Source organism: Schistocerca gregaria, chromosome 11, assembly GCF_023897955.1.
Source record: "Schistocerca gregaria isolate iqSchGreg1 chromosome 11, iqSchGreg1.2, whole genome shotgun sequence".
NCBI classification, from domain to species: domain Eukaryota; kingdom Metazoa; phylum Arthropoda; class Insecta; order Orthoptera; family Acrididae; genus Schistocerca; species Schistocerca gregaria.
Window position 1 is genome coordinate 51,556,928 of NC_064930.1, and position 12,117 is coordinate 51,569,044.

The 12,117-nt window shown below is 42.4% G+C and overlaps 1 protein-coding gene across 1 annotated transcript in view; it reads left to right on the forward strand.

The window, feature by feature from the left end:
* LOC126295123 (large subunit GTPase 1 homolog) overlaps positions 1-12,117 on the forward strand; it is a 178,126-nt gene that overhangs the window by 28,526 nt on the left and 137,483 nt on the right. Inside the window, exon 5 of the mRNA XM_049987393.1 lies at positions 6,095-6,306. Within this exon, the coding sequence (XP_049843350.1) occupies positions 6,095-6,306 (212 nt within the window). The remainder of the gene's footprint in view (positions 1-6,094; positions 6,307-12,117) is intronic.

Consider the following 12,117-nt stretch of genomic DNA (forward strand, 5'->3'; position numbering starts at 1 on the left):
TCTCAAGATTATGGCAATGATTACAGCAGACAGGAAACATGTCCAGGCACTACAGTACGGGACGTCCACAGTGTACAACACCACAACAAGGCCGATACCTCACCATCAGTGCTCGCAGACAGCTATGGAGTACTGCAGGTAGCCTTGCTCGTGACCTTACCACAGCCACTGGAACAGTTGTCTCCAGACACACAGTCTACAGATGACTGAATAGATATAGTCTATTCGTCCGAAGACCTGCAAGGTGCATTCCACTGACCCCGGTCACAGGAGAGCTTGTAAGTCCTGGCGTCAAGAACACAGTACGTGGATATTGGAGCAGTGGTCACAGGTTCTGTTCACAGACAAGTCCAGGTATAGTCTGAACAGTGATTCTCGCCGGGTTTTCATCTGGCATGAATCAGGAACCATATACCAACCCCTTAATGTCCTTGTAAGGTACCTGTATGGAGGTTGTGGTTTGATGGTGTGGGGTGGGATTATGATTGCTACATGTACACCCCTGCATGCATGATAACGCACGGCCCCACTGAGCTGCCATCGTGGTGGAGTACCTTGAAACAGAAGATATCAGGCGAATGGAATGGCCCACGTGTTCTCCAGACTTAAACCTCACCGAGCACTTCTGTGATGCTCTAGGTCAACGTATCGCTGCATGTCTTCAAGCCCCTAGGACACTTCAGGAGCTCCGACAGGCACTGGTGCAATTATGGGAGGCTATAACCAAGCAGCTGCTCAACCACCTGATGCAGAGTATGCCAACCCATTGTGTGACCTCTGTACCTGTGCATGTTGATCATATCCCATATTGATGTCAGGGTACACGCACAGGAAACAGAGGCGTTTTCTAGCACGTGTGTTTTGGGACGGTTTTGTCAACTTATCAGCAATACTGTGGACTTACAGATCTCTATTGTTTGTGTTCCCTATGTGCCTACGATATTAGTGCCAGTTATGTGTAGTGCCATGTTGCGTGGCACACCACATTATGCAATTGTCCTTAATTTATGAGCATGAGTGTATAAAATCATATCTGTAAGAGACCTATAAAGTCTCTGAAATTCTGTCATTAATTTGTATGGGTACCTGCACCTGATTTTCAGGCTGAATCCCTGATTGACATTGGATGGTGAGGTGCATGCTGTAATTATTCTGATCTTATTCACACAATCCCTATGTCAGCGATATGCAGGGGTGTTATAATACTGGGTGTTTCAAAAAGAATAGACGTATTACAAAGTATTATTCTGTCCAAACTACGTTCGCTGCACCTCAGCTCGGCTATTGGGGGAACGAATACACAGTCTAGTTTGTATTAATAGCTGCTAGATGTCAGTTGTATTCTGTTTTTCTTGGTAACTTTCATATGTTTAAAATGGCTACTCTGCAGCAGAAATCATTTTGTGTTCTCGAGTTCGCGAAGTGCAATTCCGTGAATATAGTGCAAAGACGTTTCAGGTTGAAGTACAAAATCGATCCTCCCAATGGGTGGAACATCCGCAGATGGTATCGACAGTTTCCAGATACAGGATGAGTATGTAAAGGAAAGAGTCCTGGCCACCCTCGTGTTCCTGAAGTAAATGTTGCAGGAATTCAAAGTGCTTTCCTATGGAGTCCTTCAAAATCAACTTGCTCTGCCAGTCGGGAGATACAACTGCCTAAAGCAACAATTTGGCATGTTTTGAGATGTCGGTGGGTTATGAAGCCATACAAGTTACAGCTGTTACAAGCTCTGCATCCCGATGACAAATGCAAAAGTGTGGCATTTTGTAACGAGATTCTTGATGCTGTTGACAATTATATCAGTTTCGCACAGTGCATCGTGTTCAGTGATGAAGTGAGTTTCCATGTTAGTAGTCAGGGTAACAAATGCAATGTTCTAATTTGGGGCCTACAGAACCCACATGCAGCCATTGAACTTGTACGAGATTCGCCCAAAGTCGATGTGTTTTGTGCGATATACCGATCACCTTTTTACTGCCCATTCTTCTTTTATGGAAATGTGGTTAACAGTCATCAGTATCTCACTGTGTTATAAAACTGGTTGTTTGTGAGGGCGCACGAAGACAACTTCATTTTTCAACAAGGCGACGCACGCCCTCACTGGAGTCGCCAGGTGCGTGAATATCTGAATGTAACTCTACCGAACCATTGGATTGGTTGTCAAGGAGGTGGCGGCTTAGCACATCTCAGCTGGGCTCCACGGTCAGCGTATTTGATACCATCTGACTTCTTCCTGTGGGGTTTCGTTAAGGACTGTGGAGTTTCATTAAAGACGACATTTATGTACCACTACTCCCACAGAACCTAGAAGAGTTGAAGAACCGGATCTGTACTGCCATACCATCAGTGACGAAGGACATGCTTGGCAAGTTATGGGAGGAATTTGAGTGATATTGTTCGTGTCGCTGATGGAGGACACATTGAACATCAGTAATCTGAACTTGAAAGGTTCGTAAACGTTTGTGTGAAGTTTTAGATTCGTATGTCTTAAAGTTTAATAAACATAGGGTGTTTATAAATGAATATCGGAGTTTTAATGCTTTATAATATTTGTTATATTAAACTTAGTTATAAATGATATGTCAACTGGAAGAGAAACTCAAACAGTTTTAACAAGAACCTTATAAATGTTCAATGTGAGCACCATTTGTCACACGGCACACATCAAGTCTACAGCTGAATTCTTCCCTAAAGTTGATAAGTGTGTCTTCAGTGATTGTAGCAACAGCTGCTTCAATCCGGTTTCTTAATTCAGGGAGCTCTGCTGGTAGCGGAGGCACGCACACACGATCCTTGATGAAGTCCCAAAGGAAAAAATCGCATGGCGTTAGGTCGGGTGAATGTGGAGGCCTTGCAAAGCGAGCCCTGTGATTGGGCCCCTTGTGGCCTGTCCAGTGCTGGGGTACAGTCAAGTTCAACCAATCGCGTACTTCGCTATGCCAGTGAGGTCATAAGGTTCTTGGTAAAGCTGTTTGAGTTGCTCTTTCATTTGAGGTATCATTTATAACTGTAAGTTTAATGTAATAAATATTATAAAGTATTAAAATCCCGATATGCATTTATAAACACACTGTAAATGCATTCGAAATATGTATATTCTTTTTGTAACGCCCTGTATATTTGTAGGGTCATCATTTACAGCTGGTTCTTGAAACTTTGTTAATAGATTTTCTCAGGATAGTTTTTGTCTGTCTTCAAGAGTATTCCAGTTCAGTTCCTTCAGTATCTCTGTGACACCTTCCCATGGATTAAACAAACCTGTGACCATTCGTGGTGTCCTCTGTATACGTTCAATATCCTTTGTTAGTCCTATCTGGTACATGTTCCACAAACATGAGCAATGTCCTAAAAGTAGTTGCAAGAGGAGTTTGTATCCCCAGTATTATACCAATAAACTGAAGTCTACCTGCCTGCTTTTCCCACAGCTGAGCCTATGTGATCATTGCATTTCATATCTCTACAAAGTGTTACACCCATATATTTGTATGAGTTGCCCAATTCCAACTGTCACTAATTGATATTATAGTCATCGGTTACTACATTCTCTCTTTTTCCGAAGTGGATAATTTTACATTTCTAATCATTTAAAGCAAGTTGCCAATCTCTGCACCACTTTGAAATCTTATCAAGATCTGACTGCATAGAATTTATGCAGCTTCTTTCAGACTGTATTTCATTATAGAGAACATACACCAGTTTCTTATCTCTATCTTCCGAACTTCACAGTAGTTCTCCTGCGAAATTTGTAGGACCAGCACTCCTGAAAGAAAAGATGCTGTGCAGATGTGGCTTAGCCATAGCGTGGGGGAATGCTTCCAGAGTTAATTTTTATTATTGTGCTCAGGTAGCTCAGTCGATAGAGTACGTTCCTGCAACAGGCAACGATCCAGAATTTGAGTCTCAGTTTGGCACACAGTTTTATTTTGCCAGATATAGACTGGGAAACTCAGATGTTTAGGATGGGTGGTAGGGACAGAGCATCAAGTGACATTATACAGAGTGCACTGTCCGAAAATTACCTCGAGCAATTACAGAGAACTGACTCGTGGAGATACATCTTGGACCTCCTGATAACAAACAGACCCGAGCTTTTTGTCTCTGTTAGCGCAGAACAGGGAATCGGTGATCATAAGGCCATTGCAGCATCCCTGAATATGGAAATAAATAGGAATATTAAAAAAGGGAGGAAGGTTTATCTGTTTAGCAAGAGTAACAGGAGGCAAATTTCATACTACCTAACAGATCAAAACGAAAATTTCTGTTCTGACACTGACAATGTTGAGTGTTTATGGAAAAAGTTCAAGGCACGCGTAAAGCTGAAATAGTAAACACCTTTTTCCAAAGCTGTTTGACAGAGGAAGACTGCACTGCAGATCCTTCTCTAAATCCTTGCCTGAACGAAAAAATTGCTTACATCAAAATAAGTGTCCAAGGAATAGAAAAGCAACTGAAATCACTCAACAGGGGGAAGTCCACTGGACCTGACGGGATACCAATTCGATTCTACACAGAGTAAGCAAAAGAACTTGCCCCCTTCTAACAGCAGTGTACAGCAAGTCTCTAGAGGAATGGCATGTTCCAAATGATTGGAAAAGAGCACAGGTAGTTCCAGTTTTCAGAAGGGTCTTCGAGCAGATGCACAAAACTATAGGCCTATATCTCTGACATCGATCTGTTGTAGAATTTTAGAACTCGCCTATCACGTCATTTCTGGAAACCCAAACTCTTCTCTGTAGGAATCAACATGGATTCCGGAAACAGCGATCGTGCGAGACCCAACTCCCTTTATTTGTTCATGAGACCCAGAAAATATTAGATATAGGCTCCCAGGTAGGTGCCATTTTCCTTGACTTCCGGAAGGTGTTCGTTACAGTACTGCACTGTCGCCTGATAAACAAAGTAAGAGCATACGGAATATCAGACCAGTTGTGTGGCTGGATTGAAGAGTTTTTAGCAAACAGAACACAGCAAGTTGTTCTCAATGGAGAGATGTCTACAGACGTTAAAGTAACCTCTGGTGTGCCACAGGGGAGTGTTATGGGACCATTGTTTTTCAGAATATATATAAATGACCTAGTAGATTGTGTCGGAAGTTCCATGCGGCTCTTCGCGGATGATGCTGTAGTATACAGAGAAGTTGCAGCATTAGAAAATTGCAGCGAAATGCAGGAAGATCTGCAGCGGATAGGCACTTGGTGCAGGGAGTGGCAACTGACTCTTAACATAGACAAATGTAATCTGTTGCGAATACATAGAAAGAAGGATCGTTTGATTATATGATTATATGATAGTGGAACAAACACCGGTAGCAGTTACGTCTGTAAAATATCTGGGAGTATGCGTGCAGAACGATTTGAAGTGGAATGATCATATAAAATTGATTGTTGGAAAGGTGGGTACCAGGTTGAGATTCACTGGAAGAGTCCTTAGAAAATGTAGTCCATCAACAAAGGAGGTGGCTCACAAAACACTCGTTCGACCTATACATGAGTGTTGCTCATCAGTGTGGGATCCATACCAGGTCGGGTTGACGGAGGAGATAGAGAAGTTCCAAAGAACAGCGGCGTGTTTCGTCACAGGGTTATTTGGTAAGTGTGATAGCGTTACAGAGATGTTAACCAAACTCAAGTGGCAGACTCTGGAAGAGAGGCGCTCTGCATCGCGGTGTAGCTTGCTGTCCAGGTTTCGAGAGGGTGCGTTTCTGGATGAGGTATCAAATGTATTGCTTCCCCCTGCTTATACCTCCCAAGGAGATCACGAATGTAAAATTAGAGAGATTAGAGTGCGCACGGAGGCTTTGCGGCAGTCGTTCTTCCCACGAACCGTACGCGACTGGAACAGGATAGGGAGGTAATGACAATGGCACATAAAGTGCCCTCCGCCACACACCATTGGGTGGCTTGCAGAGTATAAATGTAGATGTAGAAGTGTCATAGAGAAATTGGAGATCGCTCTGAAAGATTTAGTTGTCTCTATCTTTTTTTTCCTGTGTGTCTCACAAGAGTGGAACGGCAGAGTAGTAGTCCGAAACCGGATTGGCGCACCCACTGTCGAGTAGCCGCATGGACTCGGGCGCCTGTCGTGTTCGCAGTGACGTGGTGGTGCAGATCCTGGACGCGCGCAACCCGCTGCTGTACCGGTGCCGCGACCTGGAGCGCTACGTGTCAGAGCAGGCGGGCGGCCGCAAGCTGAGTGTGCTGCTGCTGAACAAGGCGGACCTGCTGCAGCCGCGCCAGCGCGCCGCCTGGGGGCGCTACTTCCGCCGCCACGGCATCCTCGCTGCCTTCTTCTCGGCCACCAAAGGTACGGCTGTGCACGGCGGTGGCGGCAGCGGCGCTGTTCTCACAACTGGGAAAAGATTTGCGAGGGAGTGTCGGTGACAGTACCGGTCTTATTTGGCACGTCACGTTTGTAAACACGGAGTGCTAAGAGGTCGCGTAATGACCGAGGTCGTCGCTCACACAGAATCTCTCCCGTGTGGCTGATGGAATAATAATTTTTTGTGGTATGGAATAGGGAAGGGAAAGTTTTTATTTAATTTCTATTATAGCGGGTAAGGTAACTGACGAGTTTAATTACTTTACAATTGTCAGCACCTTTGATCCCCACTGACACAGATTCGGATTCATTTATTTTATGACGATTCCCGGTCCCGAGAACGAAAGGCATTGACGGCAGGTAATACAATTTACACGTGTCTCTATTGTAAACCTCTGCGATGTAAAATGTTCGGTATGCGGCGACGTCATGACTGTTAAAACTTTCGAGCCCTGCAACTTTATCGACTTTTGGTCCACGGACGAGGGCAACGGTTACCCTTCTGTTACCGTGCTGCAGGGTATCATTATTGGTAATGGTAAAGTTAAGAACTCCACCATAGAACACTGCTGGACCGTGCAGGACGACTCGAGCACCTACGTAGTTCTAGGTATTAATAGCAATATTGTCATATATTAAAGTTGAGGAATCGGTTAGATAAGAAGAGTTATTTCGAGATATGTACTGAGTTGTATAATTTATAAAAATTTCTGAAAATATCACGGAGAGACCGGTGCAAGAGACTGATCAGGATAGTAAAAAAACATGCGTATATTAAGGAAATTTTCATTCACAAAGCAGGCTTATCACATTCACACAGTTCAATACTGTTCTGTCCTGATTAAATTCCATAAGGCAGTGAAGCAATTTTGAAGTCTCGGTGCGACGAAAATTGTCAGTCGATCTCCTGAAAAAATTTGTAATAATTATTAACTTTCGGTGATCACATGAGGAAGACTGGAGATCTGCTGGTAAGACCGTGTTAGCCCATTTATTGAAAGTAGTAAACTGGATATCTTGAGTATACAAAACGGCAGGTTCGTCCAGTGTAAATCAGACGTTCCCCACTGATCCCGTTCAACACAGTGTAATAAGCAGAAACTGTCAATAATAATCAGTTAAATAATACGTGAACACACTTACTTTAGCTTAGTTCATATATTAAATTCCTTCTCATACAGGGTCTCATCAAGATGGTGACTAGCTCAACAGTACATACATATACATCTTCGTTCTTTCACAGCCAATCGGCAAGATCTGAATCATTCTTTTCGTAAGAGAAAACATAGATAGCAGAGAAGCTATTCCATGGAGTAAATGCACGCTCCAAGGAGTAATAGGGCTTGAAACTACTTTGCATTGATAATCGTTGTATATTAAAGTTTAGGAATCGGTAAGATACGAAGAGAGATTTCGAGATATGTACTGAGTTATATAATATATAAAAATTTCTGAAAATATCGCGGAGAGACTGCTGCAAGAGACATTCCAACTGTTCCAACAGACGCATATTATTATCTTTTGTGGATGTGTGCATGTCTTTGTACGCGGAGTTGCTCCTTTGTTTGCACTCAAACATTGCTTTATTTTCCTTAAGTCAGCACAAAGACACTATTTCTCATCACCTATAACAATACAGGGTAGGAATAGTCGGTGTTGTTCACGAGCCAGTTGATGACAAGTTGCACATGTGGTCACCAGCTGATTTTTGTGATTTTGGCTTAAATTGCTCGACGGCAGAATCATCACAGTTCACCATATTTGCTGGTTCTCAAGCACACTGACGTGGATCATTGTAAATTAATGCAAGTACGAGGTGTGATTTTTAAGTAAGCACCATTTTGAAATTAAAAAAAGGTGTGCTAAGATATCTCAATAATTTGATATTTACATGAAAACCTGTACCTTAATATAATTTTCTCATAATGTCCGACAATCTTGGGGCACTTGTGATAATGTTGTACCAGTTTTTGAATACCCTCCTCATAGAAGTCTGCATCACCACTGTTTTGACTTTGTCGTCATCTTGAAGACACTGACTGCCCAGGTGTTTCAAGTGCAGGAACAGGTGGTAGTCACTGGGCGCAAGATCGGGGCTGTATGGAGGATGTTCTAGAATTTCCCATCGAAAAGATGTGATGAGATCTTTGGTCTGATTTGCCACATGCGGACGGGCATTGTCTTGCGGCAAAAAAATGCCCTTGCTCAACTTCTGTGGACTGTTGCTTTGATTCTGGTGTGATGTAGGCCACCCATGTTTCATTACCCAAAACAATTTGGCTTAAGAAATCAATACCATCATTGTAGTACCACTCAAGGAAAGTCAATGCACTGTCTAAACGTTAGTTTTTGTGCACATCCGTCAACATTTTCGGTACCCAACGTGCACACAATTTTCGGTAATTCAAGTGCTCGGTCACGGTACCATACAAAACACTACGAGAAAAATTAGCAAAGTCATCCCACAAGGAGGAAATTGTAAAGCGTCTGTTTTCTCTCACCTTATTGTCCACTTCCTGCACCAAACTTTCATTACGACCGAAGGACACCCACTCCGTTGTTCATCGTGCACATTTGTGCGGTCATCTCTAAATACTCTCACCCACTTTCTTACCATTCCATCACTCATAATGTTTTCTCCGTAAACTCCACAGATCTCACTATGAATATATTGCTTTTAGGCCTTTAGCACTAAGAAATCTTATAACAGCCTGTACTTCACAGTTGGCGGGACTCACGATTATCGGAGGCATCTTAAACCCTCGTTACACAACCTAAACAAGGAAGAATCAGACTGTAATGGCGTCAGTGCGTAGATTAAGGTACAGGCTTTCATGTAAACATAAAATTATTGAAATATCTTAGCATGTGTTTTTTAATTTCAAAGCGGTACTTACTTAAAAAACATGCCTCGTAAATTATCTTTATCAAACCTTGAATGTCTTCCTGAATGTGGAGAATCACTAATATCAAAACAATCCTCCATAAAATGAAAAACCATTTTCTTACCATGGTCTGTCAGTGGCATTATCTGCATACGAGGTGCAAATGTTTCTTGCTATCTCGTCTACTATAACTCCTCATTCAACTCAAACTGAAGAAAATGTCAGAAATTTCTGTGCTTCGCTGTCCATTTTCTGTTGTCCTCAGCTCCAATTGACAAAGTGACAATTGGCCTCAGTGGATTACAAACAAAAAATGGCAATTGATATATGACTTAAAGCCATAGCAATAATCACACCAACAAGCAAAACAAAAATGCTGCAAACTTATGCATCAACCTGATACATCCACATGAACGTACTGTAGTGAAGCTTTTTCGATTTCTTGATGCTTGTATTCTCCTGATGCTTGTATTCTCCTCTTGTTCAAACTGTCCATTGCCACACCAATCTAATATACCTTTGGAGAAGCATTCCTGGCATTTGAATTTGTAATCATTGTTAACAAATTTCTCTTTTTCAAGAAAGCTTTTGTAACTGCAGTTAGTCTACAGTTATATACCATCTCCGCAAGCCACTACAGGGAGCATGGCAGCAGTGGCAGATACAGAAAAACCTCAAGGATGTGGCTGTAAAAATATCTTCAGCTACCTTTACTTTTACGTAGTAAAAAATAATCAAGTCACATGCAAAGTTTAAGAAAGTTTTATTTAAACTGATAATAGACATAGCTGTTGAATGATATAAAACAGTTGCAATTGTAGTTCTCTTTCTTAAATGATGAATTCTAGCTGAGTCGATATGTATGGAGCATTTAACTGAAAACAACATTAACATTAGCTTTCGAGCACCAGTTTTTTTCCAGTAATAACATACACATTCATACACTCCACACAGACACCCCAAATGCACACTCCCACAGCCATGCCATTACTCTTCCACCCTAAAATTCATAGTATCACACGTTACAGCCACATCTTTGTACTCACAGTGTTGAAAAACTTGTTTCTACTGTAGCAATAGATGCAGGTAGACAATCAAATATTTTGTACAGCGTGTGCAAAATAGAATAGTCAGCTCTAGGACAAACAGACAACACTTGCATAACAGAATCACAATCAACTGAACATTATCAGTTTTGACTAATCTTCACACTTGCACCTCCTATAACTAGGCATTTTTACTTATTCATATTTCAGTCTTAATGTTTCTGCTTCTGGATGTAAACTAGCTTCCTATTTGGCGAATAGTCCATATTTATAATGCTATGTGCCAAAGGTTTTCTGTACAAGAAAACAGTAGAATATTTATGACTTTTCTCGAATAAATGCCATACAGAATAATGTATTGAGATCCTAGAATGGCTGTGGTGACTTTTCTCATAGGTACATGTTAGCTATCTATGTGCCAGACAGAAGTGTATAAAATACAATGACGCGGCCGTGCGCACTACGTAGGAAAGTACAACTACTCGATAACTCGATTCAGTCGAGTGGACTGACGAAAGAAATGATCGAATAGCATACGGGCTGACTGGCGGGAGCGGCGCAGGTGGCAATGCGCGCGGTCTGGAAATGGGGGGGGGGGGGGGGAGGGGAGGTGGGGGGTAGGTGAGGTGCCTTGCGTGCTACCCGTATGTATACATCACTGCATGGCTGTGGGTACTGTGTACTATTACCGGTCACTTCCTTTCCTGTTTCACTTGCAGGCCAAGTAAGAGAAAAATGAATGTCTATAAGCCTCTATAGGAGCTCTAATATCTCTTATCTTTGTGGTCCGCATATGAAATGTATGTCACCAGCTGTAGAATCATTCTGCAGTAGGCCTCGGGTGCCGGTCCTGTGAATTTCCTCAAAAATGCCTTGCAAAAAGACCCCTGTCTTCTCTCTGGGGTTTCCCGTTAGAGTTACCGAACTGTCTCTGTAATATTTGCATGCTGATCAAACTTACTGGTAACAAATGTAACAACATCACTCTGAATTGGTTCAGTGTCTTCCTTTAATCTGACCTGGTGGGGGGCAGTACTCGAGGATGGTTCACACTAGTGTTATATACAATGTCTTCTATGTAGATCAGCTGCACTTTCCCAAAATTCTCCCAAAAAAATGAAGGCTGCCATTCGCCTTCCCTGCTACTAGAGTGGTTTGAGAAGTTCTCAGAGCAGAACAGAAAAAAGAAAAATACTTACATCACTGAAACATTTTCATTTTTAAATTTATTCTCCTTGTAGATTAATGCACTCGGTCCAACGATGTTCCAGTGCCTCGATCCAATATCTAAAATGAGTTTCCTACAGGCCTGCAAAATAGTTGTCAACTCCGGCTATCAGTTCTTCGTTCACCAAGAAAAACGATCAGTTTTGGGAAAAGAGGGAAGTCTGACGGGGCCATGTGAGGTGAATAAGGCGGGTGTGGCAACAGTTCGTACCGTAGTTGGTGTAACTTTGCCACAGTGACGGCACATGTGTGCGGAGTGCGCTTTGTCTCGATGGAAGATTACTTTCTTTCTTGCTAAACATTGCCTTATTTCATGTATCTTTTGTTGTAACTTGTCCGGGAGGTTAGCATAGTATTCTTCAGTAACTGTTTGCCAGTGAGGAGATAATCTACAAGCAATCCCCTTCGCATCTCAGAACATCGATGCCGTGACCTTTCCCACTGAAGGAATTGTCTTTACTTTCTTTGGTGGCAGAAAATCAGCATGTTTCCACTGCTTTGACTGTTGTTTTGTCTCTGGGGTATAGTAGTGCAGCGAAGTTCCACATGCAGTCACAAACCGGCACAAAAAATCTTGTTCGTTTCTCTTAAAACGGGCCAAACATTGTTCCGATGTGTCCATTCTCGTGCGTTTTTGA